Here is an 18,884-nt window from a genome sequence, read left to right on the forward strand (position 1 = left end):
AATGCTAAAACTGTAAACATTTAACATTATATCAGGCATTCTACAGTGTCAATAGTACAGACTGAATTGTCTTATAGTCTGTGAAGAGCACTCGCATCTTGCAATATGTCATTTTTAGGCCATTTACATGTCATGCACCCAAATGATCTGTTAGTAATCGGACTGATGGCTCAGATGGATTGACAAGCCTTCATGTAAACAACTTAATCAATCCAATTTCCATCAGACTGAAAATATCATAATGGATGAAACATTAAAGCTTGATTATCTTCTCAGTTAGCTTGTGCATGTTTATGTCTTGCATCTTATGAACTGGTGATGGATGAGAATGAATATCTAGTAAACCGTAGCTCTTCTATGCTTTTCTTCTTCTTCTTTTTTTTTTTTTTTTTGGTTTGTTATCGAGGCAAACACAGGAATTATACTTGAGGCAGAAGTTTTGTTCTGAAAACATATGTCAAGGACCCTTTGCACATTTCCACGGTCCTCAGAAAATTCCAACAGAGGAAAATAATATGGTAACCTGACTCTATTTTTTGCTGCCAGTAATGAGAATTTCAGCTGATCTTCTTCCATTTCCTTTTGCCTAATTTTCTCATTTCTCTTCATGTTCATTTTTATTGACACTATAAAAATAATAATGTTACTCTGGAAACTAATAATCAACTCATAGGTGCAGTCTCAGTCTCCATATGGGACGTCCCATTAGCAACACCCTCCTGTGGACTGCCAGTGTGATTAAGGGCCGTTTCTTATGTGACACCATTCTCCTGAAAGGAAGAAGTAGATTCACAGAAGGTAAAACAAATGTTCAGGATTGATGATTCATTCACACACACAAAGAAAAGTTTTTCCCTCTGATATTTAGTGAATGTAAAGACCCCTGTTCTTCATTCGAGCAGCGCTCTCTTAAATACATCAATTAGATTTGGTGTTTCTATGTGATAATTTCTGAATGAAACCACACATACATTCACACAGAAAACACAAACAAATACACACTACCTCAATGTCAGCAGGACCCGTCCGAGGAGTCGTGGTTTGATTAAGGGACGTCCTTTCAGCAGCATCTGCCTGTGGATTCTCAGGCTGATGAAGGAGCTTTAGTTCAAGGCCATTTTCCTTCGAAATAAAAACAAATTCACTAAAGTTAAAACAAATGTTCAGGATTGATGATTCAGTTGTTTACTGAATGTAAAGACTTCATTCTGAAATAAAACAGCACAAGAATATGACTCTTAAATAAGTCAGTTATTATTGTATCTATGTAATATTTTCTGAATGAAACACGCAAAGAAAAATGAAACCGGAGCTGGTTGCAACAAAGCCCTTAGGTTAAGAAAACTCTTGGTTATAAGGTTAATGGAACGCTTAGTTAAACATGCAAGAAAAAAAAAAGAAAAGAAACTGGTGTATGAAAAATGGTACAAAAGCACAATCAATGCATGCAAAAGCCATGGATATTGCGCAGTTAGCTTAAATTTGGCATATCAAACTATTTTTGACTGAAAAAGATTTTATGTACACAATGTATCCTGATAGGGTGAAGTCAGAGAGTACATTAACTGATTCAGAACAAATATAAATGCAATTTAATGGAAATTAAAGCAGCACACACATTTGTTCAGTGAAGTTCAAAAGAGACTCACTTGTGGTAAAGAGAAGCAGTTTTGCCTTCATACAGTCGTGTTCGATAGTCACTAAATGATCACTTAACATTTGCCACGAAACGACTTGCTTGCATGATCTTTTTTTTTTTTTTTTGAAATGAGTAATTTTATATTTTATAAAACTGAATAGGGGAAATGGTCTTAGGCACAACCGAACTACATCTAAAAGCACCATCTATGAAACGGGGGTATCTGCAGCTCGGAGTAATGTACGTGCGGAAATAATTTAATAATCAATTATTATTTTGTCAGTAAGACAAACATTATTTTTTTCAGTGATAACTACAAAGAAAAAAAAGATAAGATTCAGATACGAATAATTTTGAGGGTGATACAGATACAGATGATGGCTCCGCTGCACACCCTTAGTGTATACACTCAGAAAACAATGTGTTAGGATTTTAGGTCATTTGTGTCTTTTAGGACACTTTGTGCTTGGTGTCTTTAGTAATCTCCATAAGTCAAACATTGTAGTACAGCCATACAACTGTGGTGAGTTAAACATGTTTAAAAGTAAGCGGTCGGTTACGTTCTGTTAATGGGAGACGCTTCAGAGATGCTGACGGCCAAAGTTTATTGGAGAGGTCAAAACTATCGCAACCACTTCCCTATTGTCGTGTTTTGCCAGAAACTATTGTGAAATGCTTAATATAAACACTTAGGTAAATAAATTACTTGGGTTTTCATGCATACACTGAACTCACTTCAGTCAAACCAGAATTTATTCAGACACCTTGCTTTCCTAACTTGCATAAATTAATTAAAGTGTCCTTTCCCACTAGTATAAAAATATATATATATGAAGAGTTCAGATGCAAAAGCCTCTAAGTACCATCTGAAATTTTCTTCTAGAATGATCCTTTTTATCAAGCTTTTATATTCAAATTCAGTAATTTCACTTAAATGGCAATGAAAATGACCTATTAATTGTCATTTAAGTGAAATTACTGAACTTAAATATACGAGCTTGATAAAAATAATAATTTTAGAAGAAAATTTCAGATGGCACTTAGAGGCTTTTGCATCTGAACTCTTCATATATATAATTATGTTTGGTGTCTGAATACTTTTTGGTTTGACTGTACTCACAGATCTGAATCTGAAGTAAATTCACAGTGTTTTGCAGACAGAGATTCAGAGCTCACAGTCTCTCACCTGAGGAGGATCATCTCGCTGTGTCCCGTTTCCTGTTTGAACTATAACAACAAACTCTTACTGTGGTCAATTAGAATAAAAATACATACTTTTTTCATATTTTTAAAGATTTTCTTTGCACATTAAATCTCTTACTTATATTTTGTACAATCAACTGTATATAAAAGGCTACTTGCCTTTTTGTTGTGATCTGTAGAGACAGTAAATCACAGCAGCAGCAGCCACCAGCAGAACAACAGCAGCAATTATTCCTATTCTACCACCAGCACGTATTCCTCCTACAGCAGCTGAAGACGGACCTGAATCTGGAGGAGCTGAAGACAGACACACATTATTACTAGAGATAAACTGATAATCAACTCTACCAATTCTTCTGACTGACATTTACACCTTTCTACTTTCAGTATAAAGTTGTATGATACTGTAAAGGTATATTTCAGTATAAGTTGTATGATTTATTTGATAAATGGCGGCATCTGGTGGGTTTTTGAACAACTGCAGCTAAATCAGCAGTTCACATAAAAACTGAACTCTTTATTAACAAACAATAGACTTCAAAAATGTTAAATTCGCAACGTGAAATACAATTCAATGTGACAATTGTCCTTTGCTTTGATGTGCATCATGTAATAGAGATGATCCACGCTGAAAACATTTACTGGGGGGATTATTTCAAACTTTATTCTAAAAGAAGTGAAAAGGCAACTACTGAATGACTAAACTATTCTTACCAGTGACAGAAACACTGAAGCTCCTAATGATGCTGAATCTGCTGCTGTTGCTCAGTAGTTGATATTCTCCAGAGTCTTCAGTTGTGGTGTTTGTGATGGTCAGAGATCCAGTCTGATGATCCAGTTTCAGTCTGTCTCTGAATCTCTCTTTACACTGAACATCTGTACAGATCTGACTCTGATCTCCAGTGATTTCAGCGATGAGAGTGTCTTTAAAATACCATCTCGTCACATCATTTTGTTTTCTTCTTAAACCAGGATCTAAAGTGACAGATTCTCCATCCCTTCTCTTCATTTCATCTCGTTCAGCAGCAGAAACAGCTGAAACACAAACCAAGAGATGCTGGAGGATCTTTAAAGAAACACAACATGAGAGAACTGTGCAACAAAACATGCTTTTACTTTCATTTCGAAAAGCATCATTTATCCACATTCTGTGATTATGAACACATTTAAAGTTGATTCACCTTTATTTATATCTACGCAATACAACATTTTACATCATAACCTCTGTATTTTGGATTGCTGTTAAACTTTATTAAACCAGTTAAATCCATCAGTCAAAGCGTGCCTTTGGTGTGTGTGACTGGCTGCTGATTCTACATCAGCGACTGACGTATTTGCATTTGAGCGACTGCATTTATTCATGAGAAAGAGCTCGATCAATCCGATCCCTGCGCTGTATTACGCATGAGATCGCATTACAGCGGAGAATTCAAACCACAGCGGCGCGCACGGTTTCTGCGGAAGCGCTGCAATGATTTCAACAACGCTTCTAACGGGGATAATGTAGTTCATATACGGACAAGAGCAAGCGTGTTTCAAGGTTTATGGATTATTATGACCGCCGCTAGCGTAGCTAGCGAAAGCGGTCATATAGGGATTGTCAAAGTTTTTTTTTTTTTTTTTTTTCGTCACCTTACTGAATTTTTCGTCAACGATACCAGGGACACCGAAGCACCGGGGAACATGAAATTTGGTGGGCATGTAGCCCCACTAGACTTCTAAGGAAAAATTTCGTTTGGTCCCCGGGGGCCACTCCCCCCCCGCGCTGGGCCCCCCCAAACCCCCAAAAATGCAGTTTTTCCTAAATAACTACCTGAACCGTGGCACCGAGGATGAAGACATTTTTGTGGTATGTTGGTCTACTAGACTTTTACGGAAAAATTTCGTTTGGTCCCCGGGGGCCACTTCCCCCCCCCGCGCTGGGGCCCCCTTAAATTTTTCGTCAACGATACCAGGGACACCGAAACACCGGGGAACATGAAATTTGGTGGGCATGTAGCCCCACTAGACTTCTAAGGAAAAATTTCGTTTGGTCCCCGGGGGCCACTCCCCCCCCCCCGCGCTGGGCCCCCCCAAACCCCAAAAAATGCAGTTTTTCCTAAATAACTACCTGAACCGTGGCACCGAGGATGAAGAAATTTTTGTGGTATGTTGGTCTACTAGACTTTTACGGAAAAATTTCGTTTGGTCCCCGGGGGCCACTTCCCCCCCCCCGCGCTGGGGCCCCCGTAAATTTTTCGTCAACCATACCAGGGACACCGAAACACGGGGGAACATGAAATTTGGTGGGCATGTAGCCCCACTAGACTTCTAAGGAAAAATTTCGTTTGGTCCCCGGGGGCCACTCCCCCCCCGCGCTGGGCCCCCCCAAACCCAAAAAAATTCAGTTTTTCCTAAATAACTACCTGAACCGTGGCACCGAGGATGAAGAAATTTTTATGGTATGTTGGTATTCTAGACTTTTACGGAAAAATTTCGTTTGGTCCCCGGGGGCCACTTCCCCCCCCGCGCTGGGGCCCCCGTAAATTTTTCGTCAACGATACCAGGGACACCGAAGCACCGGGGAACATGAAATTTGGTGGGCATGTAGCCCCACTAGACTTCTACGGAAAAATTTCGTTTGGTCCCCGGGGGCCACTCCCCCCCCCCGCGCTGGGCCCCCCCAAAACCAAAAAAATGCAGTTTTTCCTAAATAACTACCTGAACCGTGGCACCGAGGATGAAGAAATTTTTATGGTATGTTGGTCTACTAGACTTTTACGGAAAAATTTCGTTTGGTCCCCGGGGGCCACTTCCCCCCCCGCGCTGGGGCCCCCGTAAATTTTTCGTCAACGATACCAGGGACACCGAAGCACCGGGGAACATGAAATTTGGTGGGCATGTAGCCCCACTACACTTCTACGGAAAAATTTCGTTTGGTCCCCGGGGGCCACTCCCCCCCCCGCGCTGGGCCCCCCCAAAACCAAAAAAATGCAGTTTTTCCTAAATAACTACCTGAACCGTGGCACCGAGGATGAAGAAATTTTTATGGTATGTTGCTCTTAAGGGCCCACATCAACCTAGCCCATAATCACTCATTTGTGATTTGCGCCCCTCCCATATAAAATGAAAATGCAATATTATTCTGCTTTAATCGCCCCTATCTTCAGTGGAGATGTTCAGAACTGCACCATATTTCATGTGTATGATTAACTTGACATCCTCTGGGGGTATCCTCTGCTAAGTTTTGTAGAATTTCATCCATGGGGGGGTATAAAATAAATTCATTTATGTGCACATTTAGTGACTGTACACTCATCGGCCTGTAGATGGTGCTGTTGAGCGAAGGGTTGCTGGTTTAGGATGATACTGTCACACGCACGCATGCAGGAATACAAACAAACGCAAGCATGCACACACACTGACATCCACACGCACAGACACACACCCATACACACACATACAAATCCACATGCACAGACACACACACACAAACACACACGCGCACACATGTACGCACACATACATACACGCACAGACACACACACACACACACACACACACACACAGACACACACATACACAAACACACACACACACACACACACACACACAGACAGACATGCACATACTATTACTTTTTTTAGGTATATACATAAACACGCAATACAGCCAAATTACTCCACGTCATTTATTTTTGTGGAAAGCCAGTGCAGGCCTGAGCGGCGGTCATATTTTGTACCGCGATGCGGTACATCTAGTTTCATACACTCTAGTGCTCATACACTCTAAACTTGAACCAGCACTGTGTATGCGCACGTCGTCTTCAAATTAAATATGTGCAAATAAGGACACCGATACATCCGTTCGTCTGATCATGAACGCAATGACACGATTGATTATTCTGATACACAGAAGACAATAATGTAGACCGACGATTCTGAATAAATGTATGACTACGGTTATACGGTTCGGTTCGTGACACTAAGATTAGCTAGAGTAGTGTTTACAGCGCCTCATGAAGTCTCCGTGGCTGATACTCGTTGGTTATGGTAAGAGCCTTTACATTACATGCTCTAAGTGGTAGACCAATCACAACACACTGGGGCCAGCCGACCAATCAGAGCAGACTACGCTTTTTGGAAGGCGGGTACAAATGAAACTGAAACTACAACTGAGCGTTCAGAGAGAGGGTGAAAACAGGTGTTGCAAAAATGTAAGTTATGAGAAAAATACAGGTGTAGAGTTTCTACAGGTAAACAGCAAAATTACCTCTGAATGTCAATGCAAAATAATTCAATAAACTCATTTATGATGCGATTTAAATGTACAAGACTTGCTTTTAAACATAATGACTCACCAGTGACAGAAACACAGAAGATCTTTTCAGTGTCGCTGCTGCTGCTGCTGATCCTCAGTTGATAAACTCCAGAGTCTGTGTTTCTGGTGTCTGTGATGGTCAGAGATCCAGTCTGATGATCCAGCTTCAGTCTGTCTCTGAATCTCTCAGTATCTTCATTACACTGAACATCTGTACAGATCTTACTCTGATCTCCATTTATTTGAGCGATGCGAGTGTCATTAAAATACCACTCGATTTTGTCTTGTTGGTTTGTTTGAACGCCAGTGTTTAGAGTGACTGAATCTCCCTCCATCACTGGCACTGGCACTTCATCTGTATCAGCACCAGACGAACCTGAAGAAGAAATGAACAGTTCATTATGAGCTGAACAACATTATACAACAGGAAAGTGCTGTGAAAATGTTTATCTACAGAACAAAGACTGTGAGTTGAGCAATTCATCTGGATTCATAAATGTAACATGCAATCAAACAGCAGAAGAACATCATTGATTTACACACTCATTTATCAGACAAACATACATGCAGCACACATCTGATATTTTGCCCCCCTACCTATCTGTGCAATCACATCACCAAGGGTTTTTTTTCTTTTCTTTTTTTCTCAGAAACATGGCTACATAGTTACGGTGACGCATTGCTGCCACATACATATTATTTTTCCCCTCAATTATGTCGTAATAACGAGATCTTATGTCTTTTTAACGACATCTTTTCTCGTAATAACGAGATCTTATGTCGTTAAAACGACATCTTTTTTTGCCCTTATAAGGACATGTGTAGTCATGTACAAAATATGCCTTTATCCACATAAAATTGACAACCTATCGCGCCTTTATCACACTTCTATGTTCAAAAAGCTTAAGCAAATAGTAGCAGCCCCCAATCAGACAAAATTAATCAATAAAATTAATCAATCAAAAATTAAACCTTTTTAAAAAATATAAATTTTATATAGGCCTAAGTTTTTTTTATATACTATATTATAAGATTTGTTTTTGTTAATAGGCTATATCTTCATTACCTAGAGATATAATTAAACAAAAATTAGTCAAAACACATCTAACAGAACATAGCCTAAAGTTGTTTATTTTTTACAACATTGTTTTCTTATTTTGTTTAATTAACGAAATGTCAATCTTCGTCTTTATAACAGAAGATACAATACAATACAAAAATCTTCCAAGATACAGCCATACAATCTTCACATGTATAAGGGATTGTCACCTTATAAACAGTCCTTTGTGTGGTGGAATAAGCAATGCTATATAGAAATATATGGTTACCGGTAGTATCTTACTTTATTTTATTATTTTATTAGTTCATTAATTAATTATGCTAACTCAACTAATTTAAATGTAAAGAGCTGGATACTAATTACTAATTAAATAATGTAAAATATTAAATGTAGGCTATTGATAAGAGTTGCCATAGACTAAAGGATTTTTCTAGACTAGTAGTCATTCATTTAAGCAATTAGGACTAATCGCACGTTTATATTCAATCCTGGGTGCATGTAGTCTATAGCCTATATTCCGCGCTCAAGCGCATGCAGAAAACTTGCCACAAAGCACCGGCAAAAGTAGGCTAATGATATAATAAATGTGTCTGAAAAAAATAACGAAGCATTTTAATTGTTTATTAATGAACTAGTCTTTTCTAAATCAGTGTAGGCTGCCTGCAAACATATCTCCATACATCTCCGCTGTAATGTAGCCTAGATGCGCCTTTCTTACGGACAGGGTTACATAATCAGATGGTACCGTATTTGTTTTCAATTGGATTTTTTTCATTGGTGGACATTTTTTTTATAAACTTTATGTAGCGTCTGGACCAATCAGACACACACAAATTATTCATTTATTTAATGAATAATCCAGCAAACTCACTCTCCCAACAAATGCCTGTGAAACTTCCCCCAAAAACTAACATCCCAAATGAGGCTAACACACTGGCAGAATGCGGTGTCTTGTTACAGGACACACAGAGACTGATAAGAGGATTTTACGATCCAAAAGAATGTCCAGAAAGCTGCGACTCTTACTTCATTCTCACTGAGAAGGAGAAATAAACCCTGTTAATTCTATATATTCTATATATAACCATTTGAGAAATGTGTAAACATGTATCTCATTTTCCGATCTCATGATTTTCCTTTAATGTGGTTGTCTTTTGTATTTGTGTAAACTCTATTTCAGACTTTGGATAATATGGTAAACCAAATCAAATGTGTGGCATTTTTGGTCTCTATAAACTCCAATCTTCATCCCCGTTTTGTTAATTTACATTACGTTCTGCTAACTTTGTGACGCATTAGTATTATAAGCATCTTAAAGATTCTTGTGTTAAACATCCAATCAAATTGCATGTTCAAAGGGACAATGGGTCGTAAAAATTTCCCTCCAAAGGGAAATCTTCTCATTGGCTCACACAGCTCCAGAGGTTGTGCCATCTTCACGCTTTAAAGTCACTGATCAGCTCTTAGCTCTCGCTTATTCCCTTTCTGAAATGCTGACGTGAAGATGATGCTGAACTAGAAGCCTCTAAGGACCCACCAAGCTTGTGGCAGGCTGCGGCCTTGTCTTTCCATTCACCAAAGATCCTCTGACTCCCACTGGTTCTCTCTCATCAAGATCACATCAGCAAAGATCAACTGGAGCCTCAACAAATTGCATCAGGACAGTTTAATTCAAATGGGCGAGACATGCAAGTATCGAACTTATAGTCTCATTATTTGATACATTAAGTATCCTTACCCCTTTAAAGAAGGGCGTGTTTGAACTAAACTGATGGTTTGCGCAAGGCTGTTGATCTGCTGAATTTCAAACAATGCTATAATTTCTTGCTTTCCTGTATTCTGCTTCAGCTCTCTTTCCCTTGGTAAACTGTATGCATGTATGTGTGTGTATGTTAGAGTAGTTTAAGAGTTTAGACTAGTTAATAAAATCTTGTTCATGTCACACGTAAAGTTGTCTGTGTCTCAAGCTCATAACTGGAGTCACTAATCATTTAGATTTTTGCTACTGCTCTTAGTAAATTAAGAAAGACATTTCCCATGCCCCGGAAATGTACATTTCTTAGAGTTAATAAACAATTAATCCTGAGTGTTCACGGGACAAACAGGTTAATTGATTGTAATATTGATTTACGACAGTAAGTTAATTATATTAACTGATCCAAATATTCATAATCAATTATAACCAGTTATTATTGATTATTAATATTTCATAGAGCTAATTTGCTACACTTTATATAGATAGGCTAGTTATATTTCTCATGTCTGTGAGGCTTGTCTATACACTGTTTTTCAGTTCATTTTTGAGACGTGCTCCAATTCACAGAGATCATGAAAGCGCGCCCTGTTCGTTTTATTTTATTTTACAAAAGCACAACGTTTTCTTGTTGTTGTGAGTTTACACAAATAAAAGTAGTTGCGACTGATGTATTATTCTTTTCTGTATGACCAGAAATTATGGAGTATTTTAAGTTGTTTCCACTGTTGATAGGAAAATGCAAGTGATGGCACCGGCGCCTCCATGTCATAGTGCGCGCTCCACACTCCGCACAAACACTTGGATATGCGTTTAATAATAGCAAACATTTATATAGGTTAACGTTAGAGCGAGCGGCCATGCCAGACGGATAAGTCCTCTTCATGTTTAACAAATCAAATACTGTTGCATTTTCTTGCGCCAGTTTGAGCCAGTCAGATATATCAGCCTATACAGATAAACGCCCAATGCTGGTATTTTTCTTTAAATAAATTAGTTTCGTTTCAATTCGTTAAATATTGTTTGTGGGCTAATTAATGCCACATTAATTTGTTTATTTAATTGGCTACTTTTATTTTTCATTTTTGTTTTGCATTGAATACCATTTAAAGGATTTGCTGTGCACCGCAATGCCATCCTCCCATAGAAAGCCACGTTAAGAGCCACCTATATTTTCTTTATAATAAAGGGAGGAATGGGAGGAAAATGCTTAATGTGTAATTAAATGCATTGCGTTCATATTCTGGGCTCATCTGCTTTTCTGTAGGATAGTATGGTTTATTAATAAGGTGTGTAGCCTACAGCATTTGATCTTTATCACTGAAGTAGCCTATTAAGCCACATTAAGCTTTTTCTTTATTATAAGGGTTTTCTATGGGAGGAAAATGCTAAGCCTAATGTGCATTTAAACGCAATGTTCGTATTCTGGGCTCATCTGCTATTAATAAGGTGTGTACAGAATTTGATCTTTTAACATGAATGTCCATTGGGGGCTGCTATTTCTTCAGCTTTTTGAACGTAGATGTATGATAAAGACATGATTGACTATCAGTTTTATGTGAATAAAGGCATATTTTGTACATGACTACACATGTCCTTATAAGGCCAAGAAAATATGTCGCTTTAACGACATAAGATCTCGTTATTACGAGAAAAAGATGTCGTTAAAACGACATAAGATCTCGTTATTACGACATAATTGAGTGGAAAAAATAATATGTATGTGGCAGCAATGCGTCACCGTAACATAGTAAAGTTACTGATGATGAACTATTAATTCTCTTGAGAAGCACAATTAATTTATTATTTTGGGTGATTTTAATAGTAATTGGTAGGATCATTCCTCTGTTAATGCTAGAAATTTATTTGGTAGTTTAAATCTTACTCTGTTAATCAACAAGCCTACCAGAGTTGACTATCTTTCTTCATCTTTGCTTGTTAATCCTGAAATCCTGAAAGGATAATCACATTTGATGTCAGATTGTTTAAGTGATCGGGGATACATATTTAGGAGGAGAACCTGGAGTTTTAATTTTCCAGGCACAATATAAGACTGAGACAGTGTAAATATATGTAGATGTAGATGATTTTATCCAAGACCTAATTGATATAAATTGGGATAGATTTCAGTTAATTCCCTTTGTTGAGGATGCATTGTTTTTTTTTATTTATTTTTTTATTCTGAGGTTATAAATGTAATTAATAAACATGCTCATAAAAGACTGTTAGAGTCAAAGGCAGACATTTACCTTGGATCAGTTCTAATCTTATCAAACTTCTTAAGCCAAGGGATAAAGCATGGACCAAATACAGTTACTCAGGGATCCCACTGATTGGGAAAACTATATTTGAGGAATTTATGCAAGTTAGAAAAATGGAATACAAAAGCTATTTATTATAAAGATTGTTTCTCTTAGGATTTTCACAACCCTAAACAGTTTGAATCAGTTGAGCAATCTTTTGAATAAACCCAATAAAAGCTTGATAAAAATATTACATTTAATAATGCAAGTATTTCTGATCATTTACTCATTTCTCAAGCTTTTAATCAGCATTTTTCTTATATCTGTGGTCCTCTGTGCTCTGATTTCTATAGATAATTTCTATCTATCTGATTTCTATAGTTCTTTTAATTCCACTATATCAAATGGTTCATTTTCCTTTAAAGGTCCCATTGCATGGATTATTTTATTATTTTAGAATGTGTCCTGGGGTGCCCTTATAATGTTAGTATGATTTTTAGATCAAAAGTTGTTATAATTTAGAAATAAAAGGCATATTGCATAGCCTGATTTTAGCTCTGTTTGAAGGAGCGTGTCTGCTGTGAGACTTCAGTGTAAACGCCCACTGCTGTGATTGGCTTTGAGACTTCAGTGTAACTGCCCACTGCTGTGGTTGGCTGTGAGACTTCAGTGTAAACGCCCACTGCTGTGATTAGCTGACATGCTTGCATATGAAATATCTAGCATTACATGTGGAACTCTCTCGAATACTTTTACTATTACAGCTATTATACGTTTTTACTATTACAGCTATCGAGATTAACGAATCGTGAGAAGTTTAAGTATTTAGATCTATTCCCATCACATAAAAGGTTGCAGTGATGAGCATTGAGCAGATGACAGCCTGTTGATCGCGTGAATGAAGATTGTATCATTGCAACGCAGTTTCTGCACTCTCACTAATGATTTCGGCAATGCAAACATGAGGTAAGTACAGTAAGAGCTTTGTTGTGCAGTGTAACAGCGTCATTGATTTCATAACGAGTTTTGGCAAGTGTCCAGATAAACTCGCGCTGTGTGATTGACAGCTTGGGCGATTGGAAAGGGATTGTTCTTTGATCGCTTCCTGTATATAGTGTAAGTAAGATTATTTTAATCCTACTAAGAGAAACGATGTGAAGTTGATCGTTTAGTCACTGGCTTGATTTACTGATGCATAAACAGTATTGAACAACTTTGAGAGAAAGATTATCTGTCTGAACTTGAACAATTACACATCAGAAATTCACATAACCCACTGGTTCTTCAGAGGCTCGGATGAAGGAACTAAAAAAATACTTTTGTGTTCATTTGTACATCAAAAACACTGAGCAACTGCCATTTGCAACCGCTCGTTTGCAAGCCATGATGTCTCTCGAGGAAAAAATATTGCGCTCGCGCAGCTCATTTTCTCATGAGCGGGACAAATTCTCTTTGCGGGCAAAGAAGAGAAAGGGGAGGTAACCTTTCCCCTTATGACGACATAAGGGGAAGATTTCTTGATTCGCCGGTCTGAGCTTTCATTTTCTCAAAAATACCCAGGGCTTGGTTTACACCCATCAAAACATCTAGCCACTGGGAGACCATAGGCAGGATAGGGAAACTCATATTAAGGTTAAAAAACCTCATAAAGTGAAATTTTCATGCAATGGACCTTTAAGAAGATTATGCCTGTCAACGTCTATGCTATTTGTGATCTAAAAACAAATAATAGTGCTGGTCCTGATGGTTTGGTAGCTACATTTGTTAAACTTGCTGCTGATGTATTAATGTATTTTATTTGTAGATTCATTTAATTTGTCATTTTCCACTTGTTCTGTTCCCTTTATATGGAAATGTGCGAGAGTTACTCCTTTGTTCAAAGATGGAGACTCATCCGATGTGAACAATTCTCATCAAATTTCTATTATTTGTTCTATTGCAAAAAATAATAATAATATGTAAACTTATTTTTAATCAGTTATCACTAATTAATTCATTAAATATTCTATAGCCTCGAAAGTGCGAAAGAGCGCTCACTTTACAATCTCTAAAAACATCTCATCTCAGATAGCGATCTCACAACAGTCCAATAAAATCATTAAAGTTGTCAACACACACTGGCTGAAGAACCTTGCTAATCCACCTTATTCCTGACGACCTTACTGCGTTTTGAATTATGGGTGGCACTTCCGGTTTGGGGAACTTCCATTCAAAAAGGCTGAAACTAATTTCAAATCATAAGTCTGCCCTACAAATAAAGCTGATCTGTCAGTTTGACTGGATGAGCTGTCAATTTTCCTTCACGATTTATTTTCAGACATCATGAAAATAATATTATACTTGGTATTCTAATGTGACATGTTATAACAAGAATATCTATGGCAAGAGCTCTTTTCACTCGCTGCTTTCTTTTCCTCATGATTATTTTCTTTTTCCCCTTTGCAATCTGCTGTAAAAGTATGAAAAAGGACAACATATACTGCACAGTTGTGGTCTGTTCTCCCGAATTTAATTTACGATATATTCCATTAATAATGCTCGAAAAATCTCTCGTTACGTCTTTCCAGGTTTGTTTTCACAGGTAAATGCAATTTATAATCTGTCAAACTGACGGAAATCACTTTGAAATAGTATCACGTAATGCTGAAGTTAATGAACATTTTTGATTAAGGCAACACAAGTTACATAATACAGATATATATTACTACATATTACGTGCTTTTGGGGTTATTTGGTCGGTTGAAATACCTTGTTGATGCTTTTACACTTTTAAATTTCCTTTTAATGTTCGATGGATGAAGGGTGAGTAGATTAATGTCATCTCATTGTGACACTTTTTTAACGTATTGCATTCATTCGTATTGCGAGCCTTTTCACTGATGGTTTACAGCTTAACTGAAGTTACACCCATAATTCGCACAAAGCGTCATGGGGCGTAGGAATAAGGTAGATAGAATATAGAACATAATTACATTAAAATGTAGTGCCTAATGTTAAAATATAAGTTAGTTATAAGTAACTTTTAAGTAACTTATAAGTTATAAGTCAGTTTATTCTAGTCAAGAATAATTTATGCAATTTTGAATTATTTATTTGAAAGAATTAAAAGAGCAGTTTCATGTTGTATTGTTCAACTGGTCGAGGTTGATATGGGATTTAGAAAGTAATTAGTAATATGTAATGCAATACTTTTCAGAGAGAGTATTTAGTACAGCAGTCTAATTACACTTTACCAGATGTAATTGGTAGCTAGTATTTACTTTTTGTAGAGTAATTTACCCAACACTGACCAGAACAAACTTTGCCAGACTTGAGCAGCAGGCTTCACAGTGTCACTTTTTTTTATTTTGTAACTCTTATACCTTTCAGATACGATGTTATAATGGTTTAATTTGTCTTTACAGTAATAACTTTATGTCCTGAGGTGACAACAAAATACAGTAAAAAAAAAAAAAAAAAAAACTGAACTGTGTCTTTAGGTATGTGTTGTGCTCTTCCAGGTTCAGGAAGCTGTCCTCTGATAAATGTGTTGTGCACAAACTAACTTTTGGGTCGTACTGCTCAGGAACAGTGTTATAAATATTAACAAAGTTAATGTTCTAATTTCCAGAAGGCCAAACAAAGGTGCTTTTGCTTTTGCATCCCTAAAGATGTCTTTACGACATCCCAGCAACTAGAGATGTGTTCGAAGACTAAATCCAAGGCACAGAAAATGAGTAACACATTCTACGGAGCCCCTAATTTACTAAAGTCTTGTCTTCTTTTAGTTGCGTATGCTTTTGGGTGGGCATTATGCTAATATTTCACATTGAGAATCAGACGTTTGAGGAAATAATATCTGGACTTCGATCAAGGCGTTTTAAGCAGGTCTGGATCGGAATTGTCTGTTATATAGAATAAATGACTTTGTGGGAGATGGGAATACTAAGAGCTTTGTAACAAGACTTGCTTTTAAACATAATGACTCACCAGTGACAGAAACACTGAAGATCTTTTCAGTGTCGCTGCTGCCGCTGCTGATCTGTAGTTTATAAACTCCAGAGTCTGTGTTTCTGGTGTTCATGATGGTCAGAGATCCAGTCTGATGATCCAGCTTCAGTCTGTCTCTGAATCTCTCAGTATCTTCATTACACTGAACATCTGTACAGATCTTACTCTGATCTCCATTGATTTGAGCGATGCGAACATCATTAAAATACCATCTAATTCTGTCTTGTTGGTTTGTTTGAACAGCAGTGTTTAGAGTGACTGAATCTCCCTCCATCACTGACACTTCATCTGTATCAACACCAGACGCTCCTGAAAAAGAAATGAACAGTTCATTATGAGCTGAACAACATTATACAACAGGAAAGTGCTGTGAAAATGTTTTTCTACTGATCTAAGATTGTAGATAGAGAAATGTGTCTGGATTCATAATGTAACATGCAAACAAACAGCAGAAGAACATAGATTCACACATTCACTCATCAGACGAGTCTCATGGACGATCTTGAACAACTTCATGAATATCATACAAACCACATCCTGATTCACATACAGTTCTGCCAATAAGTTGACATAATTCACAATATTAATTTTAACAAAGAGGGACCATAAAAATGGCATGTTATTTTCTATTTGGTACTGTTCAGAAAAAAGCAATTTCACATAACAAATGTTGGCAAACAAGACAAAATAACTTAATATACACAAAAGAACCAGTTCAAAAGTTCTACTTCCGTTCATCTTCTGAACACACATAAAGATTTTTTAATTTCCTCAATTTTATGAAATGACACAAAATGTTTGCATAAACAAAAACAAAAGCATAATTTACTATTTACCACTTAAATATTAGTCCAACCAACACACGTTCACGAGAGCATCATGATAAGTGTAGTGTTGACACAAGGGAGGACATTGCGTGACATGCCTCTGAGATTAATATTTTGTAAATAAAGAGGTAAATTATGTTGTTGTTTTTTTTTATGCAAACAAAGCACTCACGTCGCTTCATAAAACTGAGGTTAAACCACTGGAGTCACATGGATTACTTTAATGATGTCTTTACTATATTTCTGGGGCTTGAAAGTGGTAGTTGCATAGACTGTCAATGGAGGGACAGAAAGCTCTCAGATTTCATCAAAAATATCTTAATTTGTGTTCCGAAGATTAATAAAGTCTTACGGATTTAGAATGAGATGAGGGTGAGTAATTAATGATGATCAATGACTGTTTGTTTTTAGTTGATCATAAGGCCCTTTGACACAAGCATTAAAATGCTCAGTTTCCCAGCATCTTCTGCATATTAAACCCATTACAGCAGTGACTGTAAGATTTCGAGATCTTTTCACACTGAGGTAGAATGAAGGACTCGTAGGCAACTAAAAAGGTAAAAACATTTACTGATGCTTGAGAGAAACATTAAGAGAATTTCTGAATTGGATGATCAGGGTAAATGTTCTTATTTTGTCTTCTAGTAAACAAGTAAATATATCATTTATGTTTGCATTGTGATTCCTTATTGAGCATCAGTGAATGTTTTCATGTTTGTAATAGTTTGATTCCCTCAAATCCTACCAGTGTGAAAATATGGATCTCAACATTATTGTTACAATATGATCCCCCTTATTTTGTCATATTTATTAACATCATACATATTATAAAAAGAGTTTGTGAGCTTATGCTTTGCCACCCTCCCCCTTCCCTATCTCATTTTTATTAATTTTTTTTTAATATTGTGATACTTTCCACCAAATCAACAATGATGTGTTTTTCTAACAAACGTTGTTTTTAGTCATGCTGTTTTAATCTCTCACATAAATAACATGTTTCAATCACGCCTGACAAGACTGATAGGCCACTATGACGTCGTTCTTTTTATCGTGGACAAAAAGCGATTGTGACAAATATTTCTATTATGATCAGGGAAAAACACACACAGCAAAATACAATCGATAAATGCATTTCTGTCGTATTTAATATTACAAAACATAAATACGTCACTTTTGCTTTTGGACGAGGTAGATGCTATAACATAGCCTACTGCTTAAATGTAACAATGGTCACGTAAAACACAATGCAAAATACAAATGATAAATATTTTTCTGTCGGATATAAAGCAAAGAGAAAACAATTGTTAGGTTACTTTCGTTTTCACCGTCGGCCGGAAACGAGACATATAAACCTATGTCTTACCATGGACGATTAAACCCCAGAGCAATACGAGCAACCGAGAGGGAACCTTCATCTTCACCACTTTCTCAAAACAATCAATGCCGATTTTGATACACAACATCTGCCGTTCCTCTTTTTCGACGGCTAAACGTCAAAGAGAAAGTAATTGAGTTCGACATCGGCTGCAGGAGGGGAGGAGCCTGAAGGCTGATTTTGAACTGTTGTCCAGGAAGTAGTGATTTTACGTTCTTTCTTTTTTCTTCTTCTTCTTTTTTTTTTTTTTTTTCTGTGACGAGTCTTCGGAGATTCGGAGCGTGACGTGAAATCCCGGAAAAGCGCGTATCGAGGTTTATGCTTCATGAAGCTTCGAAACCTTTACAAATCTTATGTTCCGAATCAGTGGTTCGCAAAGAGTGATTTTAAAGAATCACAACTACAATCAGTGGAGTACATTGAGTAAACAAACAAACAAACAAACAAACAAACAAACAAACAAACAAAAAAGACAAAGAAACAGTGACAAACTTA

At 37.0% G+C, this 18,884-nt stretch overlaps 1 protein-coding gene across 1 annotated transcript; it reads right to left on the reverse strand.

The window, feature by feature from the left end:
• Nucleotides 1-392: 392 nt before the first annotated feature.
• LOC311294685 (uncharacterized protein) lies at nucleotides 393-18,637 on the reverse strand. The gene is made up of 8 exons (XM_084415688.1): nucleotides 18,378-18,637; nucleotides 16,167-16,496; nucleotides 7,182-7,517; nucleotides 3,557-3,877; nucleotides 3,002-3,139; nucleotides 2,826-2,866; nucleotides 1,006-1,122; nucleotides 393-770 (listed from the first exon to the last, which is right to left on the reverse strand). Exons 1-8 carry the CDS (start codon nucleotides 18,475-18,477, stop codon nucleotides 753-755), a joined length of 1,401 nt encoding a protein of 466 aa, XP_084271814.1. The 5' UTR covers nucleotides 18,478-18,637; the 3' UTR covers nucleotides 393-752.
• Nucleotides 18,638-18,884: the final 247 nt, after the last annotated feature.

This window comes from Rutilus rutilus (assembly GCF_951802725.1).
Source record: "Rutilus rutilus genome assembly, chromosome: 8".
In the NCBI taxonomy this organism is placed as follows: domain Eukaryota; kingdom Metazoa; phylum Chordata; class Actinopteri; order Cypriniformes; family Leuciscidae; genus Rutilus; species Rutilus rutilus.